The sequence below is a fragment of the Lathamus discolor genome, chromosome 2 (genome assembly GCF_037157495.1).
Source record: "Lathamus discolor isolate bLatDis1 chromosome 2, bLatDis1.hap1, whole genome shotgun sequence".
Lineage (NCBI taxonomy): Eukaryota > Metazoa > Chordata > Aves > Psittaciformes > Psittacidae > Lathamus > Lathamus discolor.
Window position 1 is genome coordinate 50,648,358 of NC_088885.1, and position 18,606 is coordinate 50,666,963.

At 40.9% G+C, this 18,606-nt stretch overlaps 1 protein-coding gene across 10 annotated transcripts in view; it reads left to right on the plus strand.

Annotated features, from left to right (window-relative positions):
* PTPRN2 (protein tyrosine phosphatase receptor type N2) overlaps nt 1-18,183 on the plus strand; it is a 667,916-nt gene extending 649,733 nt beyond the window's left edge. For 8 of the 10 annotated variants that reach the window (XM_065666790.1, XM_065666798.1, XM_065666795.1 and 5 more), the window contains 2 exons: nt 8,033-8,106; nt 13,511-18,183. In XM_065666790.1, the coding sequence (XP_065522862.1) occupies nt 8,033-8,106; nt 13,511-13,582 (146 nt within the window). In that variant the 3' untranslated portion in view covers nt 13,583-18,183. The remainder of the gene's footprint in view (nt 1-8,032; nt 8,107-13,510) is intronic. The other 2 variants (XR_010609958.1, XM_065666792.1) reach the window with 2 other exon arrangements.
* The last annotated feature ends 423 nt before the right edge of the window (nt 18,184-18,606 follow it).

Consider the following 18,606-nt stretch of genomic DNA (forward strand, 5'->3'; position numbering starts at 1 on the left):
TGCTGCAACATTAAGTGCTCAATGGGGCAGACACTTGCTGGAGCAGCTACAGAAGCCATCCTTTAGAAGCTGTCAGTGGGAACCTGGAGGCATCTAGGGCTTTAGGATCATTGCAAATCTGTAACATATCTGTGCTACGTCCAGCTAGCTTGGGTACTGGAAACAGCTTGGCAATGGCAGTGTAATAGTCCATGAGTACTTATTTACCTCCAAATGCCCCAGAGGTAAATCAGGGCCACTTCTCTTTCTATACGCTACCAGAGCCACCAGTATAGATTGGGCCTCTTTCATGTGTTGGGCTCCTGGCAGGCCTGGATCTAGTCGCTGACTGTCCTTTAGGACGTTTCTTTCCTTCAGTTTCCACAGTTCACCACCATTTTGCTAAGGCAAAGCTGAATGCAGAAAAGGGGCAGAAAATGCCGCACTGTAAACGCAAGAAAGCCTGTTTGTCAGAGTACACACACTGGGAGGGAAGAAAGGCAGCGTAAAGCTGTTGTGCATGAGTTTGCTTTGACCATGAAGCATCATTTTTAGGCATGAGTCATGCAGTCATCACCCAAACATGAAAAACACTTGTATTCTTCCTAAACACAGACACGCTGTGATGAGACAGCTCACCGTCCTTGCTGATGCTTTTTTTTTTTGCCCTAATTTTCTTTCTCACGTGTATTTTTGTATTTCATAGTATTACAAGTGATTCTTCTGTGGCGGTCCCAATTGCCTGTGAATACTGTGCTGCACATGATTCTGAGGCTAAAAGGCTGCCCATCAGCAGCATCTTCCAAGTATTAATTACATCTTTTTCAGCTTCTAGCAACGTCAGCAGAAAGAACTGTATTAGGGACTCTTCCATCAAGATTATAACAAGATGGGTTTCAATCTGACCTAACAAGTCCCTTTGCCCTTCAAGGCCTAATTCAAAATCCATACAATATACTAAATATAAAAAAAAAATGCATTAAGCAGGTAATATTTGACTAGAATGGTTTTGAATACTTCCTGTTGCGAAAAGAAAGGCACTTCACAGGTCATTTCTGTATTCCCCTTAGTGCTCCATTTTTTTCTGCTGGGGCAAATGTTTATTGCCACACAGATCATCATCATCTCAAGGAGAAATGGCAACAGTGCTAATAATCCCCCATTTACAACAGCTCATCAAGACTCCTACATCATATATTCGGCTTTGTGATCACTTTATGATCAAGGGGGACAGAAAGAGGGCTGAGAAAGGTGCAAAGGGTATTGGGAAAAAAAAAATAGAGTATCTATCTAGGTCCTCACCTCTCTAGTGTCCAAGTACCTTGTAACCATTAACGGATTTGCCTTCATAACGACTTACTAGGTGGGAAAAAAATGGTTCATTTTATAAATGATGGTGTGAAACATAGGGTGAATTTAATGATTTAACCAGCATGTTGCAGGAAGTCAGAGTCTCAGCCTGGAAGAAAATTCAAATGTATCTAAACATAGCCATCCTTCAGGACTCGCATTAACAAAATTATAGCAGTTATGTGGAGTTATAATCATATCTTTTTGAGAATATATGCCGGTAGATCTGAAAGTTGTTCCCAGCTAGAAAAATCCTTTTTAATTTAATATTCATGAGTGATGTGTATTTGCAGAACATTCACAAAGAAAACTCTTCAGTTTGGGTTATTTAAAAAGAAACCCCCCACAAATAACGGCTTTGATGAAGTATTTAAGGATCATTTTATTTTTATAAATACACAGAAAATTCAGAGCCTCTAGAATCTAAAATATTCCTTTTAATGCAGTGCTTTAATATAAAATTCTATCAGTCTCACAGAATCTACTGCTGCAGTTTCATTAGTAATGTATAAAATAGGACTTTTGACTTTGCTTTCAATGCAAGTATGTTCAAGCCTATTGCGTAAAGCTAAACTCTCAAAGCTTACCTTAATTAAGCCAAAATTTTCATACATTTACGTAACAAATGCTGATTGTTCTTATAACTGAAAAAGAAAATAAACCCAGCACGTTTTTGGGCGCACAAGCTCCGTAGTTTGATAAACCTGACAAACACTTTTAATGCCTTCATTTTTCCTTCACAGCTGATATATTAAAAGATATTACCCCTGTTGACAAACTTTGTCTGTCCTATTCCTGTACCATCACAATGTGCCGATTCTGGATTATCCTCCACAGAGAATTTCTCATGTGTTTCATGCTTTGCAAAATATGTCCCCTGCCATGTTTAAGGGAAGGAGAAGAGAAGGAAGATTTCACTATTAAGTCATAAAACTAACATTACGTAATTTATGATGATTTTAAATATTGCACTCTGCTGGTCACCTCATGGAGCCTATTGCAGCATCATTTGTCTTGTTCTTTATTCATTGCAGGAGGAAAAGGCAATTCAACTTTTACCCATGGTTTTATGACATGCTGGATACTCAGCTTATGCACCTATCTAAGGGCAAACACTTTAACCCCTTGAGATCTGCTAATCAGGAGCACCAGCTGTTAAGTGCCAGTGTGCATCTTGCCTTGGTGCCTGAGGGGAGAGAAAGGGTTGGAGAGGATATGACCCTAAACTTCAGAAGCTGCTTCTCTCCTTGGGGGCAAAATATCATTCAGCCTGCATCTTCTCTTGTTTTCTTTTAGTTTATGCAGTTAATGTTCCTGATGTGGGTTGTTGTGCACTCACTGTGAATGCTTGAAGCATCAGGAAGATGATAGTTAATTATTGAAGTTAAAGTCTGCCTTGCACTGGTGTGGAACTGCTTTTGGAAGTATTTACTCAGCTAGCTTGCTGAGCTGTTAAGGGCAGGAGGAAGGCTAGTAGTATCTGGCTTATAGTGAGTTACTGCAAATGCATGTTCTGTTTAAAAGAAAAAACCAACATTGTACATTACACAGCCATTTTTCACAGTACTGCTGGTACAACATTAGCTCAGAGTCACACTAAGTTACATTTGTACATTCAGTTAAAGCAAGCAATGAAATCCATTGTGAAAAAGGAACCTGTCACAAGCACAAACCAAATTTATTCCCTGCAGAGTAAAATACAGTCAAAAGGTGAAAAGGCAGTTTTGTATTCTTTAAATGATTCCTCTTTTACGGCTCCCTTTATTTTCTGAAACAACAGTAGCACTATTAAGCAGAGAGAAACATATTGGTGGGGAGAAAAGATAAAAAAATATTGCCTTTTGACATATTATGTGTTCTCTTTTCCAGTTTTCGGTGCCTAGTATTTTTAACCCCTCCTCTAGATTATTTGGCTTATGACAATAAATTAACATCTCCATCTGTTGCTGGACTTCATAGTTTAGTAGCCTGAGCAAAGCACTTCCAATAATGGAATATCCTTGGAATCAGTGGATTGAGTTCTTCTATATTTTAAACCACTGCATCAAACTTAGCTTGTATGTGGGATTTCCAGATAAGCAGTGTTTAAAATACCTTAACAGTGTATGGATATTTTTCAGCCATCTCAGTAAAAGTGTGATTTGACCCTAATATCCTTAGTTGCAATATAGAATTATAGAATAGTTAGGGTTGGAAAAGACCTTGAAATCATCTAGTTCCAACCCCTCTGCCATGGGCAGGGACACCTCACACTAAACCATCTCACCCAAGGCTCTGTCCAACCTGGCCTTGAACGCCACCAGGGATGGAACATTCACAGCTTCCCTGGGCAACCCATTCCAGTGCCTCACCACCCTCACAGGAAAGAACTTCTTCCTTATATCTGATCTAAACTTCCCCTGTTTAAGTTTTAACCCGTTACCCCTTGTCCTCTCCCTACAGTCCCTAATGAAGAGTCCATCCCCAGCATCCCTATAGGCCCCCTTCAGATACTGGAAGGCTGCTATGAGGTCTCCACGCAGCCTTCTCTTCTCCAGGCTGAACAGCCCCAACTTTCTCACCCTCTCTTCACACAGGAGGTGCTCCAGTCCCCTGATCATCCTCGTGGCCCTCCTCTGGACTTGTTCCAGCAGTTCCATGTCCTTTTTATGTTGAGGACACCAGAACTGCACACAATACTCCAGGGGAGGTCTTACAAGAGCAGAGTAGAGGGGCAGGATCACCTCCTTCGACCTGCTGGTCACGCTCCTTTTGATGCAGCCCAGGATACGGTTGGCTTTCTGGGCTGCGAGCGCACACTGCCGGCTCATGCTCATTTTCTCATTGACCAGCACCCCCAAGTCCTTCTCTGCAGGGCTGCTCTGAATCTCTTCTCTGCCCAATCTGTAACTGTGCCTGGGATTGCTCTGACCCAGGTGTAGGACCTTGCACTTGTCATGGTTGAACTTCATAAGGTTGGCATCAGCCCACCTCACAAGCGTGTCAAGGTCCCTCTGGATGGCATTTACTTCCTTCCAGCGTATCAACCAAACCACACAGCTTGGTGTCATCGGCAACTTGCTGAGGGCGCATTCAATCCCACTGTCCATGTCAGCAACAAAGGTGTTGAACATGATTGGTCTCAACACCGGTCCCTGAGAGTCACCACTTGTTACCAGTGTCCAGTTGGACATTGAGCTGTTGACCACAACTCTTTGCATGTGATCATCCAGCCACTTCTTTATCCACTGAGTGGTCTATGAAGTTTATATCTCTCCAGTTTAGAGACAAGGATGTGCAGGACAGCGTTGAGCACTTTGCACAAGTCCAGGTAGATGACGTCAACTGCTTTGCCTCTATCCATCAGTTCTGTAGCCCCATCATAGAAGGCCACCAAATTGGTCAGACAGGATTTGCCCTTGGTGAAGCCATATTGGCTGTCACCAAGCACCTTGTTGTTTTTCATGTGCCTTAGCATGATTTCCAGGAGAATGTGCTCCAAGATTTTGCCAGGCACAGAGGTGAGACTGACTGGTCTGTAATTCCTCGGGTCTTCCATTTTCCGTTTCTTGAAAATGGGGGTTATATTTCCCTTTTTCCAGTAATTGGGAACTTCACCTGACTGCCATGATTTTTCAAATATGATGGCCAGTGGCTTAGCAACTTCATTCACCAGCTCCTTCAGGACCCGCGGACGGATTTCATCAGGTCCCATGGACTTGTGCACATTCAGATTCCTAAGACGATCTCAGACCTGGTATCCCTCTCTCCTAATGTCATGTAGCATATGCTGTATTTTTTTGTCACCTGAAAGGGCACAAAAAACATAAATAAAGTGTTGCTGGGTACTGTAGAATGTTGTGCCATACTGTTGTACTAGCAGATTAAAGAGAAAGCTTCAGTGTAGCAAAGAAGATGTTTAATTTGTGTCAGATTTCAACAAAAATAATTCAAAAGAGAGCTGAAAACTCAGGCTGCAGTTTAAGACTCAGCTCCTCTCACCTGTGAAGGCAGGTTGGGTTCAGACTTCCCTTTGTGCCTTGAAAATCTCTTCTTTTGTCCGCCTCTGTCACCAAAGAACTTTCTGCACACTATCATACACATCAGTGGAAGTCAGTGGAATTTACATAATATAACAGCAATCTAGCATAAGTTTGAGTAGAGAAAAAGCCCTCATCACAAAATGAGGTTTAAGAGTGGACTAGCAATAAATATTTAAACTCGTTTTAGGCACAATCAGGGAGTAGATGCAGAACATGTAGTGGTGGATGCTGAGGAGGAAGAAAGGTTTGTTTATGTAGAGAGAAAACAAATAATGCTGGCTTTATCCTATGCCACTGATTTCATCCTTTTCCCTGTGAGTTTTTTTGTTCCAAGTTTTTTTTCTTCCAAAACAGATGACCATCTTTGCAGCACTAAGTTTTGTTCATCAGTATCTCTCGGTACTTAGGTAGTTCCCATCACCATAATATCAGGGGTATTTAGAAATGGAAACAGGGCTAGCAATCCAATCTCTGCATCTGTTCATCTTGCTTCTAACTCTCTGGCCTCTCAATAAGATGGTTATTAGGGCAAAATCATACTTTGCTTTCCTTTTCCTTTTAACTACCTATGCCAAGGACATCACAAGTGCTTGTGGGTGATGTGGGCTCATCACAACTCATGGGCTGGACAACACTAATCAGTAAAAACTGATGTTTCAGGGACATCTATTGGCAAAAAACTCCAAAACAAGCTTCCCATTAAGCACACTGTCCCACTATGACTATTCTTACATTCCAGTGCAAGCATGTGCTTTGGTGTTTTGCTAAATCAGGATTTTGTAATCAGGTGTTGTTCATATTACTAGACATGTCATTCTACTAACGATGATAAAAAAGCAAACATCGGTTGGCAAGTAAATGCCTGCAATTTGCGTCACAGAAATGGAGGAATTAACTCTTTCAAAGGTAAGCTCAGAAGCCTACCAGCCATTACAGTTGTTAGATCTTGTCATGAGTCTTTTCCCTTTTTGTCCTGAGGCTAGAGTATTTTCAACTAAAGAGTGTCCCTCACTGGAGCAGGGATGTATGTGTTTGCAGGCGTGGGGAAGTCTGTGTGGCACTCAAGCCTGTCAGCTCCACTCAGGATCTCGAGGTCCATCCTTGCAGCATGCCTCAGAGGCCAGCTCAGGACTGTGGTCAACCTCATCCACGGATGTTGGTGTCTTAAATTTTTCTCATATCTTAATTTCTGAAAAAGTGGATTCTTCTTATATTGAGCCAAGATGCTACTGGGACATTTTAATTCCTGGTAATCTAATGGGGCCACAAGTAGGCTGTAAAGTGTGCACAGTATTCACACAATGGACATCTGTGGTGGAACAAGAAAATTCCACCTAGTTGCACGTGTGAGGCTAAACACCGAAATGTGCGTCTGTTACACCAGTGCTAGGGTTTACAAAGAGTGCATCTTTACTGATGCTTTCCAGATGAACTGCCACTGCAAAACCTGCATCAGACGTAATGTATAATTACCATCATTGTTGTCAGACTTCACAGCATATATGAGTATGTGTTTCTTTGCTCCGTTGTAAGGACATTTGGGGGGCTTTATTTTAAACTAAAACTTTCTGTTTTTTCCAAAGATTATACCTGTAAAATCCTGTACTATTTGGAGGGGGGTGGTATGAAGTGGTGGAGGAAGCAAAAGCCATAGAATGCCCCAAACCATGGTAAAGTAGCAAGAGTACCTGTCAGATACCTTTTTTAAGTTGTCACTGTTATATTTACTAAATGAATTCATTCCATTTCTGATACAGCTGAAGAACTTACATCAATATGAAGAATGTATTGCAAATCTTTTATTCTTTTGAGCTGAGGTTGTTTTCAAGTATCTTCTTGTACCTTTTATCAAAGGAAACCAAATTAAATCATTCACTATTAGTCACTTTCTGAATTTTTTAAAAGATGGTGCTATGTTATAAAGGTGAGTTGGGTAAATGAGGAGGTGCATGATGTTTACATTGACATGAACCTAATTACAGTTAGATTTAAGCCCTTAAATTACAGGAATCGTAGGAAGAGTGGTAAATACTGGGGCCAAGCCTCCAAATCCAGTCCTGGGATCTAAACAAGTACATGCTCTAGATGTGTTAGCTATTGCAGCAGCAATGCTTTAGATGTAACCACTCACTACACAGCAGCGGTGTTCAGACAACCACAGTATTACCTAAAGAAAATGCCATAGATTTGCTGGCTGAAGATGATCACGCAGCAAGATGATCCGGGAGGTCGTGAACTAGGAAGCCACAGACAGGTTTTCTGGATCTCAGCTGCAGGTTACAAAAGTTCACCTACATCTTGTTTTAACAGCATAAACCTTTGTGTGGTTCAGGCCCTTAATTCAGTGCATACTCTCAGAAGTGACAAAGGGGCACTTGGTGGCATTGCCCCAACAGACCCTTTGGTTCTGTAAAATATATTCTGCTTTAGGTACACAGGCATTTTTAAGAATTTGTTTTTCTCTGGCTTTTCATGAATTAATGTTAATAAAAGCTGCCCCAACCTCTTATTTTTCTATATGAACACAAGAATTGCAGCTGCCTGCCAAGTCTGCTGAGAGATGGATGTAATAATTTTCAATTGGACTGTTAGCCCAAAGGGAACCCGATAGCAAGAGATTGACAGACGCAGCATGGATTATCTTGCGCTCTGAACTCAGCCCAATTTGTGGTTTGTTGCAGGTGCTAAAGAGATTGATATTGCTGCTACCCTGGAGCACTTGAGGGACCAGAGACCAGGCATGGTCCAGACAAAGGTACTGTCAATAAATCCACTGGGATTTTAAATACATTAAAGGTCTTTCACAGTAGTTGTTTTCATGACAGAAGAGAGAGGGTATGACCTAATTTAACGCAGGTCGCTTGCTGATTACTCTGTTTGGCTCCCTACCAACTGAGGTTTATTTATGCTGAAGATTTATCTAGGCTACTTTCTTTGGTGTTTACTGCTCTTTCTTGTAGCATCTCCAACATCTATCTTGATTACCATATATGAAGGGCAGTCAAGACAAGCTATAGCCTACTAAAGAAAATGTGCATTTGAAAGAATGTTCTTGCTTTCATCCTGAAATATGGACTATTTTCTTAGAGTATCTGTGCTTAACTGTGCATGTAATATTTTTAGTAAAGCTTCAACTTATTGAAGAGAATGTAACTGCTGCATTTTTTTAATTTTTTTTTTCTTTTCTGGAGGAAAAAATTGTTTTGAATTAAAGGAAATACAGTTTTGTAGGAAATTGACTCAGTTTTAGAATCTTTGTATGGAAGAGCTTATATCATGCCTATAGCCGTATCCTTTATGGATGTAGCATGGTAACTTTATTTGTACCCTTTGGTTTAGTGAACATCTTACTCTATAATTCCTGTCAGTTGTAATAGTTTTGACATTTTTCCACAATGTAAAACTTCTAAAGATAGCTGATGGTGGGATTGCAGCCACTTAAATTAGAAATGAACCTTTCTGTTATTAACAATTTCAGTGATGCATGGAATGATCTGTGATTCTATGAATGATATTTTGGGGTATTTGCTGCACGTTAAGAGCTGCAAATATGACAATCAAGAAACTTGTTCGTGTCATGGAGACAAAATAATTTGTATATGACATTGTAAAATATCAAATGAGAGTTACAGCCCCAAACTGAGTAACAAGACAGGCAGCACTTCGCCATGGCCAGGCTGGAACTGATAGGAAAGTCTGAAGCATTTAGGGAACTGAAATTGCTGAGGGACAACAGTGAAATAAATGTGTGTTACAGGAATCATTGGTTCATAACTGTTCTTAAATCCCTTCCTAATCATTTTAGCTTCCCTGTAATACTAGGAAATGTGGTTCTGGAGAACACTTGGAGGGATGTTAATTATTATTTACCAATTAAGTAAGTGCATGAAAAATAAAGATGAGCCAGTCAAAGCTAACTAATCTTTATCTGCAAGTAAGACATAAAATTGCACAGATCTTTCTTCTACTTTGATTATTCAGGCTGGAAAAAAATTTCAAATAACACACAGTATCCGATGTCACATATATTTACTCTGACGGAAGATGCAAGTCCTAAACTACAGTGTGAATGTATCCAAAATATATAGCTGATTTGTAGAAATATAGAGCTGAGATTTCACTTTCCTTCTCAGGGCAGAGGAATTACATCTTGTTGCCTTCAACAAAAGAAGAAATAAAGTTCCATAACCAAAGAATGAGGTTGTGTGAGCAACTTCTCATACTTAGATCAGAAAGAGTTACCCGTGTCCCATGAAAATTTCACTCAAGGTGTGGTTTTGCTCTCCAAGCATTTATCTGGAAAAACTCCAGAAAAGAAATGTATCCTGTGTTCTCATCCAGGATGAAAAATTTTCCAAGGATATTGCTTATCTCCCCTCTTGCTCCTTCTTCCGTCATTGTCATTTTCTCAAAAACACCCAAATCACTTATTCAAGCTAATGTCTTGCAAATTATAAATATCTGGTTACATGCTAGCAATGCACGATCCCCAGAGTATTTTTCTGATGGATTTAAACAAACCCCTGTGCTTTCCCAACTGAATACAAATGAGGAATATTAGACTCTTGGAGTAATTTAAAACGATGGATTAAAAGTCAGGTTAGAAATGCCAATTACAGAATATCCCTGGGCAAAATAAACATCAACTTACTTCACCAATGTTATTGTGTTTCCAGCAGGCAGCGCTCCACATTTTCAATGAGCATGTGAAAGATTTGTTTGCAACATTTTGTCTTCTGGAAGGGATCTTTAATTCAAAAGCACTGTATATAATAAATGGTAATGAAATTATCATAACAGCATTCTGCATCTCTGAGAAGCATAACAGAGGGTTTGTGGATTTGTTATATTTTTTTGCAGGGGAATCATAAAATAGAATTGATATGCCACATGTGCGAGGAAAAAGTAATGAAGGAAGAAGTGTATTCTCTGTGATAGGAAGAATGTATATTTCCTTTTTTTCTCTCTCCTGTATCTTTCCTCTGGCATATCTGTAATATTTAGCTAAGGTTCTTTATTGTGTCGTATATGCTATAGTTACTCAGTTTGTTTTCTTGGGAATTTTTATTTGCAGGCATAATGAAACAACCTGTTATTTTTTACTAAATATATCCTTGTCATCTCTGCATTATAGGTGATGCCTATAGGCAGTGCATATATAGAACTGATGCCACACAGTATGCCTGCCTGACTCTGTTTTCTAGGCAAAGCTAGATGTTAAAATTCATCTCCAGTAAATCTTGTCTATGCAAATAGCATCTGTGAATAATAGCACAGCTCTACAAAACAGCAAACTGAGCTTCTTTAAAAATTGCTGAAATTAATTTGCTCTCTCTGGTTGTTGCATGAGAAGGTGCAAAAGGTGTGTAAAGGCTTTCCTTTGGAGGCTGGTGATTTACAGCGAGGGAAGCTGCACTATCTGCGTGTCACCTGTGCATAATATGCAAAAGGAAGGAGGGTGAAGAGCTCAGCTGCACCATTCCAGAAACTACACTGTAGTGTTACACAGTCAGTTTTGATCTCTGGCTGTAAAGATTGTGCTTTATAAGTTGTTTTGCCTCAGTAATTTAAGGTTAGACATGATGATAGCTGCTGTTCTCCACTGAACTTGTCTCCAATATCCATATGAGCTTTGGAGTTCGTGTTGTCCTCATATGAGACAGACACTTTTTCTTCAGGTGGTGCAGTGATGCCCTGCGCTCATATGAGGGGTACCCTTCTGTGAGGGGTAGAGCTACTTGCAGGTCAGATGGTCTCCTGTCTGACAGAGCTTCGCAATAAGGTGAACACATCTTGGAATAAGGTTAAAGGGCAGATTTGCCCAGTGGATAACCTTATAGTAACATATGTTATTTTCAGCAGTGTGACTAACATTAAAGCACTCCAGTCCCTGATCTTACAAGCTTTTCCTGACAGTAGAATATTCAGATGAAGAGCGTATTAGGTAGCCTCATTACCATGGGCAGCTTCCTTTCTTCCGAACTGACGCCCACATCTTGGAAGAGGCATCTGCACAAGTCTGAAACTTGGCTGCGTCACCATGTCAACTCCACCACACTCAGATCAGCCTCTTCTGTTCTTGTGCTCCCCATGCTCCAAGGACTGGCAGTGACAGAGACCAGCTGTCCCACTCACATCGGAGCTCCAGCATCCCAGGAGCACCTGCTTTGCGCCCCTCCTGGCCAGCACCAGCACAAGCATCTCACATCCTGCCCAAGCTGCTCCACAGGTCTCCCATCTCACAGGGCTGCACCAATGGGCTCCAGCCACTGCCAGTTCTTCCTGACAAAGCTCTTTCTCCCAGCAGCAAGTACTTCTCATGCACCACCTTCAATTTCCTGAAGCTTTATGAGCTGGTACAAGTGCCCGGTTTAGTTATGGCATGGCATGTCCAGATGAATGCCCTCTTTGCCTTTGCTGCCCTCCAGCTCCTCTCACATATTCAGCGCACTGTTAAAATACAACTAATGCTCCTGGGTGGCCACCAGCATCTCCAGTCTTTTCTGTAATTGCAGAGACCTTGGGGAGTGCAGAGAGGCATAGGCAGGCGTACACACCATTTTCTGTGCCTAATGAGGATGAGTCCTACTCTTAAGGGTGAATTGATGTCTGATGGAAAACTGTTGGCTGCAGTCCAGCAAACATACAAGGATGCCACTTTGACAGCACCAAGCAGACAGCAAAATTCTTGAATGTCAGTGTCTCTGAGAAATTATTCTGAGCTTTGTTCTTTTTCTGCTCAGGAGCTGTGCCCATCATTGCTTCTCTCCGCATGGGAGATGACTGCAGTGGGGTAAGAGAAGGCAGAGAAGTCTGGCACTGAATTTTACAAAATAAAAGTCAGCTGCCTTTCTAAATTAGGAGCTACACATCTGTAGTTTGTTCTTTCATCCTTCCTGCAGATTTCTACAGTACAGTGAAACACTCTGGAAAATGAATGCTATTAGTCCAGTAATTGTCTTTGGGGGCTGCCTGTGTTCTGCAGCCATCCACCACTGTTGTGTACATACCTGCAGCCATCCTGCACAGATACCTCCAGCCCCTGGCAGCACAAACTGAGGGGCTAAAGGTACCTACCAGACCTCCAGTTTTCTAATTGGAGATCAAGATAGTACCCCAGCAGTGATCTCAGGATGCTTTGCAGCATGCATCTCAGACCTCCACTCTCAAAAGTCGGTTCTTCAGCTACTCTTGACCCTGGCTGGCTTAAACCACTGGATTACTTCTAGAAAATCCAGAAACTTCTCCACAGTCCTTGTCAGGTGTCCTTGATTTGTCTGTATTCTGAGTAAACTGCCCACATTTCTTCCTTCATCTGAAAAGTTGCAAACACCAAATCATCCTGTCAGATACTTCAGTAAGCTAAATTTGGAAGAAAACTACTTCCATAGAAAATGTAACTTCTGCTAACCTTGAGGAACTGAAATTCCTTTGTCCTTCTGTAGGACTACACAGTTGAGGAGTGTGTTAGTGTTGCACTTTGAAGAGGTGGCCATTCATGGCTGTGTCCTTCGCGGCTCTGCCAGCCCAGTGCAGAAGCCTGTTAGTAATTTTGTGTTTGTGCTTACAGTAAATTAATAGCAGAGAAAAGCCTTCTCAAGTATTTTTTTTAATAGGAGTGGGTGCGGAAGAGCCATTAAAATGGGAGGCTGAAAAAGAGCAATAACAGGCAAGCAGAAAAGTAGATATTGTTCTATATAACAGATATAAGGTGAGAAGATATTTATTCTAACTGATTTCAACTGGAAACAGTCCTGAGAGAAGCCAAAAGCTCTGCTTCGCAACATCTCACCTATTTCATATCTCAATTATGGTAACGAGTTTCCATCTCTGTGTCAGAAGGAAACGGCTAGTGATCAACTACTCCCAAGCCCTTCTGACCACGCAGTTGCAATACATTATTGTGTCCCAATAGCTTAGTTTCTGTTACCACCATTTTTCTCCATTAAAATGACTCCAGCTTCAAGATGCTGTCAAACATGTTATATGGCATAAATAATCCCAGAACATTTTGTTCCTTTCCAGTGCAGTGTACAGTTCATCCTGCATATTCATATTTTTAACAATGTCTTGAGGATGCTCAGCTGCAGAATGGTGCGCCAGGCTTTTGGAAAGTGTTTTGCTTTATTATTCAAAGTATACATTTGTTCTCTCCGCAGGAGCAGTTTGAATTTGCTTTGACAGCGGTTGCAGAGGAAGTGAATGCAATACTCAAGGCACTTCCCCAGTGAGCAGCTCAGTCTCACGAAGGTTCCCGCAGGATCTGTCCCTCATTTTCTTCATCCTCAGTCCCTGTGAATGTTCTTGGAAACCGTGACCTGAGCTTAACTGTGTATCTTCTGTTGTAACCACATAGTGATAGGGTCCTTACAAACTCCTTTAGCTGGTAAAAGTTCAACAGTTAAAATGTGTATTCTGGTTTTGGGGGTTTTAAACAAATTTTTTAAAGTACATTGAAGCCTCGGATTAAGTGACAGAACAATCCATCTGATTCCTTTCATATCCTCAAAGCCCTCAACGTCACACTTTGAAAGCACACATTCATGTTCTTAATGGCAAATATACAGTGTTGTGGGTAATTAGTGCAGTCAATATAGTCTCAGAAAACAGTGTTCTGTTATATTTTGTAACTTCTCAAAGGCTGAATAAGAGGAGGGAGGGGAGCCTGGAGAGAGTCACGGTTGTTCCTCTACAATGCCAAGCTAGAGCATGAAATAGTGCTGAGGGTGTGAATAAACAGAGGTCCAGGCTCTGGCAAAGAGAGCTTGCACCTTCTCATGGTGCGTTTTGGCAAGCAAATGTTTTCTTAACTGTTGTTTACTTTTCAGCTTTGTGCCATGACTGGAAGAAAATCTGAACTGTAAGTAAATAGGTTGCACAGTTGTCGCAACTGGGGAGAACAAGGTGGTCACCCTAATGGGAAACCACGTAATAATGAGCACAACTCTAGCCATGTACCTACCACTGACAACACAGAAAAAGAGAGTGTAGACTCACCTCAGATGATGGGGAAAGGCCCTGTCAGCAGTCAGGTAAATGTCTGGAGCTGTTAAGAAAACAGATGGTTGATTTTATGGGATTACTGAGGAAGAAAATGGGTCTCCTCTTTATATTTTTGCATATTCGTCTGTAAAACTGTGCTGTGCCATCCTTTTTAGCCAGGAAAATATATTTCTCTAAAACCCTGGCTGAAGGAGAAATCTTCAATCTGTGTTTTATGATTCTCATTGAGTTTGTCTGATCCAGACATTCGTTGCACCTTTCTGCAGAGGCTCTGCTCACGCCTTGTTCTCAATTATACCTATTTTAATTAACCATTAAGGGGTAAAGAAGCACACAGGTTGAATTTCAGACATTCTTGTGTTCTCAAAATCCTAATGCCTACTGTTGCAAACTAATGCTAAAATATGCCTGTAAATGGTTTGGTTATGCAATCTTGCTTATGTGAATTCACAGGTTTAGTTTTAGCACTCTTCTGAAGGAATTTACATTATTGATAGAAAGTACTCTGATATGTTTAAGTGAAGAGCCTGAGAGTAAAATTATCAAAGGTACTTGAGCGATCTAGGCTCTCAATTTCATTTTGAAAAGTGAATACTTGGATGCTTTTTCATATGTTATCTTACATCTCTGTGATTTAAGAATCTGGGGTGGCTTTTCTCTAAAATCTTAAGAGTGTTGTGTGCTTGAAACCATATTAGGCTAATGGTTTGACTTTAGCACTGAAAATGTATTGTGGAATTTGATTTGGGAAGGGGGAGCTTTTATAAACTTCTGATCAGTGAAATGTTACAGATAACGGTATCACAGAGTTTTGCTGGCACAATATAACAGGCATCTATCGAAACCAACCATTTTGTGTTGTAGGTGTGGATATTGGTGATTTTTTTCTTTCTAGCAATTAAAGAGTTATTAAAAAAAATAAATAAAAAAAATAAAGCAGAAGGCTTGTTACTTTTTGCCATGCATTTTTTTATGCCTTACTTGGGATGTGCTGTTGCTTAATTTGTGCATTCCATTACAATAACAGTACAGAGCAGTTACTGCAGATGCCATCATCCTCTTAAGTACACATACTGTACATTAAGCCACATGTTTATTTTATGGCCTAAGCATTTTAGAGCTTTCCTAGCAATAACTAAAAAAACTAATGGAGTATAAATGAGAAAATTGCCTTTTTCATTTGATAATTTAGGTTTAACAGGATTCTTTTATTACTTTAGCTAACACAAAATTGCAGATCAGGGCAGATGAGATCAGTCTGAGCAGTATCAGCATTTGAAGTAGATTTACTATGAGCCACGTACTGCAGCTTTCTGTCAATACAGGTTGTTGTATCCAAACAAACCGTCCAAAGAATCAAAATCAGGGCATCCTAAGCCAAGCTCTCTGATTATGGGGTAAAATTATTTCCCAGTACAAAATGCCATGCCATTACCTACTGCCAATGGGCTAATGGGTTTTTAGCACAGATTTCTGCCCTGGGATTCATTAGCGTTTGCCTTCTGACTGTCCCTGCGCATACCACAAGCGTGGCTGACGAGCCTTTCGTTTGCACTTCAGGAATATTTTTTAATTGTTCTTTTGCAAATATTTGCATTTCATAATAGCAATTTCAGGGTGATCCCTATTAATTCACAAGCAGCTGTGTGTAAGACTTGAATATTGCTCTTCATGCTTCGGAGTTTATTTAGCATAGATTAGAGGGCATTAATCTCCCCCAAGGCTAATGGGGCAGGGATGTATTGTTTTATTCATACTTGTAGACCAGTTTACACAGCAGAAAGATGCAGTCTTACTCAGAGGGTTAGAGTATCTCCCACTGAATGTCATTGACAATCCTGCTATTTCAGCCATGTTTTGTACAGTTCTTCCACAAAGAGGTGCCAGGCTTATTCTGTTAACCGTAAACTATCACAGAGTATCTCCTATGTGCATAGCATATTGTTCACACCTCTCAATAAATACTCTGCTTCTGGGGGTGATAATCTGCTGCAGGGTCTGTTAGTGAAATGCAGGTTTCAGTTGCACTGGGGCAATCCAGGAGGGATTTGACAGTCCATTTCCCAGGAAGATGCCAAAGCCATGGATGAAGCCACAGAGGTGGATTTCTCATGCAGGGCAGATATTTCTTTACCCTTTTCACTGCAGTTAACTTAATCCTTGTGATTTGGTGAAGGATGTTGTTCAGGCCACCCCTAGTCACTTGAACTGGGCGTGGGGCCTGCCCTGAGTCCACCAGCAGGTTGTGTTGAGCTTCTTCCTGGAAGCCGGGATCACCTGAGGGCCCAGGGACAAATGAGACCCACCATCCTCTGTTCAATATTCTGCTTGATCTTTAGTAAACTCATTGTGATTGAAGCTAGGGCTGGTGCTTGACATATAGCCATAAGCAGTAATTGTTTAATATTGACCATCCTTGTGTTCTTGATAACGACAAATTGAATCTACGGGTGCTGTTTGTGTGGTTAAATCTTTAAATGCCATTTAAGGGGGGGAGCTGCAGGAGGGCGATTTAACCCCAGTGCTCACAGTTTTCTTCCTCACTGGTCAAAGCCTCCCAGCAGAGGGAGAAAACCCTGGTTTCCCACAGGCATGGCAGGGAGCACGGCTACTAGCCCTGAGCAAGGCCATGACCTGACCAGACGCCACGTTTATATAGTCACAGTGTGTGCATATATGGGGATAGAGAGGTGGTTGTCATCAGCGTTGACAGTTCATAGAGCATGTTTGCTGTCTCCAGCCTTCACTCACCATGACAAGGACTGGAATTTAGAGGGATGGAGGGGCAAGACAGCACTGTTATGTAAAGCCCAGATCCTTGAGGTTCAGCCCTAGGCACACAGAAAACAGTGTGGGGTTTGCTGTTGGCTTCACGTGTTTCAGGTGCGGGCTCTAACCATTGCTCTTGACCACCATCTGTGGGACCCAGTGCAGCCCAGGTAACATCCAGTGGAAGTCCTTGGCAATCGCGAGGGCCAAGAATGAATTTCAGCAGAAAATCACAGGTCCAAATGCCAATCTAGTAACAAAGCAAGCAAGATTATTTTTATAGATGCCACTAAACATTTAAAACACTTTAAAATATTTTTAAAATCTACACCAATGTCTAAACCTTGTTCCTGTCTCTAGCATGCATGCAGAACCAATCTCCATCCATCCCCAGGGGAATGACAGCTATAGGACCTGTAAGGAGTTCATGCTTTATTAGTCAAGTGGAACATTAATAAAACCCAGCCCACTTCATAATTTCCAGAATAGTTATTAATTAAAAAAAACTGTTTATTGGAATGGAAAACAAGTATTTGATTAGCTTTGTTACAGAACAATAGCTCTCCTAATTTTTATTCTGCATATTTTAGTCTTTCTTTAGAAAATTCTCTTAAGAAGCAGTTGAGATAATTCGCTTTTGAAAACTGTACAGTTTCTATGGTTTTGCTTTTTAAATGAGAGTACACTTTGTATATTTGATTATTATATTTTTCTGTTAAGATTACATTGGGCATTACAAAAGCGTTCCCCACCACAGTGAAAAGAAAGCTATCCTGTTGGTTTACTGTAAAAGAAAAAAGTAATTAAAACAAAATTGCAGAGCTGTGGCATACTCAATCCAATTAGAGCATGACTCTTTACTACTCTCCATTTACCACATTAGAAATAAAGTTACACCAGCAAGATTTCATTTGAAGCTGTTCTTGCATGCTGTTTGTACTGTATTTGATGGCATAATATTGTTTTGTTTACAACCTTTCCTTTCTTGTCATTCTATTATATTCTTTATATGTATATAGTTTAAAAAAAAAAAAGATTATACAAAGTATTTTGTTCTACCTCTGTACAAATCATATTTGTGAATAAAGTCACATCGTCTGTGGAGTATGGAATTGTGAATACAGCATTAACAGCTGGTGCTTTGCTTTTATTTGGGGGGTGGGAGCAATACCTCTGCCTGTTGCTGGAGAGCTGGGTTCTGAATAGGCGAGGTGGGCACGCAGGGCTGGCAGAGAAGGGAGTCTGTGCTGGCAGCTTAGAGGTGCATGTTTAATCTGCTCTGAGCAGAAGAGATTGCAGCCACCTCTGGGTTGGTCGTGTGGCCCTGTAATATTGCAGCTCCCAATGTTTTGATCAAGGCAGACCGCTGTGCTCAGACCAGAGAGTGAAGCAGGCAACACCATATTTTAAATTACGCCGACCCTCCTTGTACAACCAGAAAGTGGAAAAATTTGGCCTATATTGTGTGTCACAGAGTGCAGGA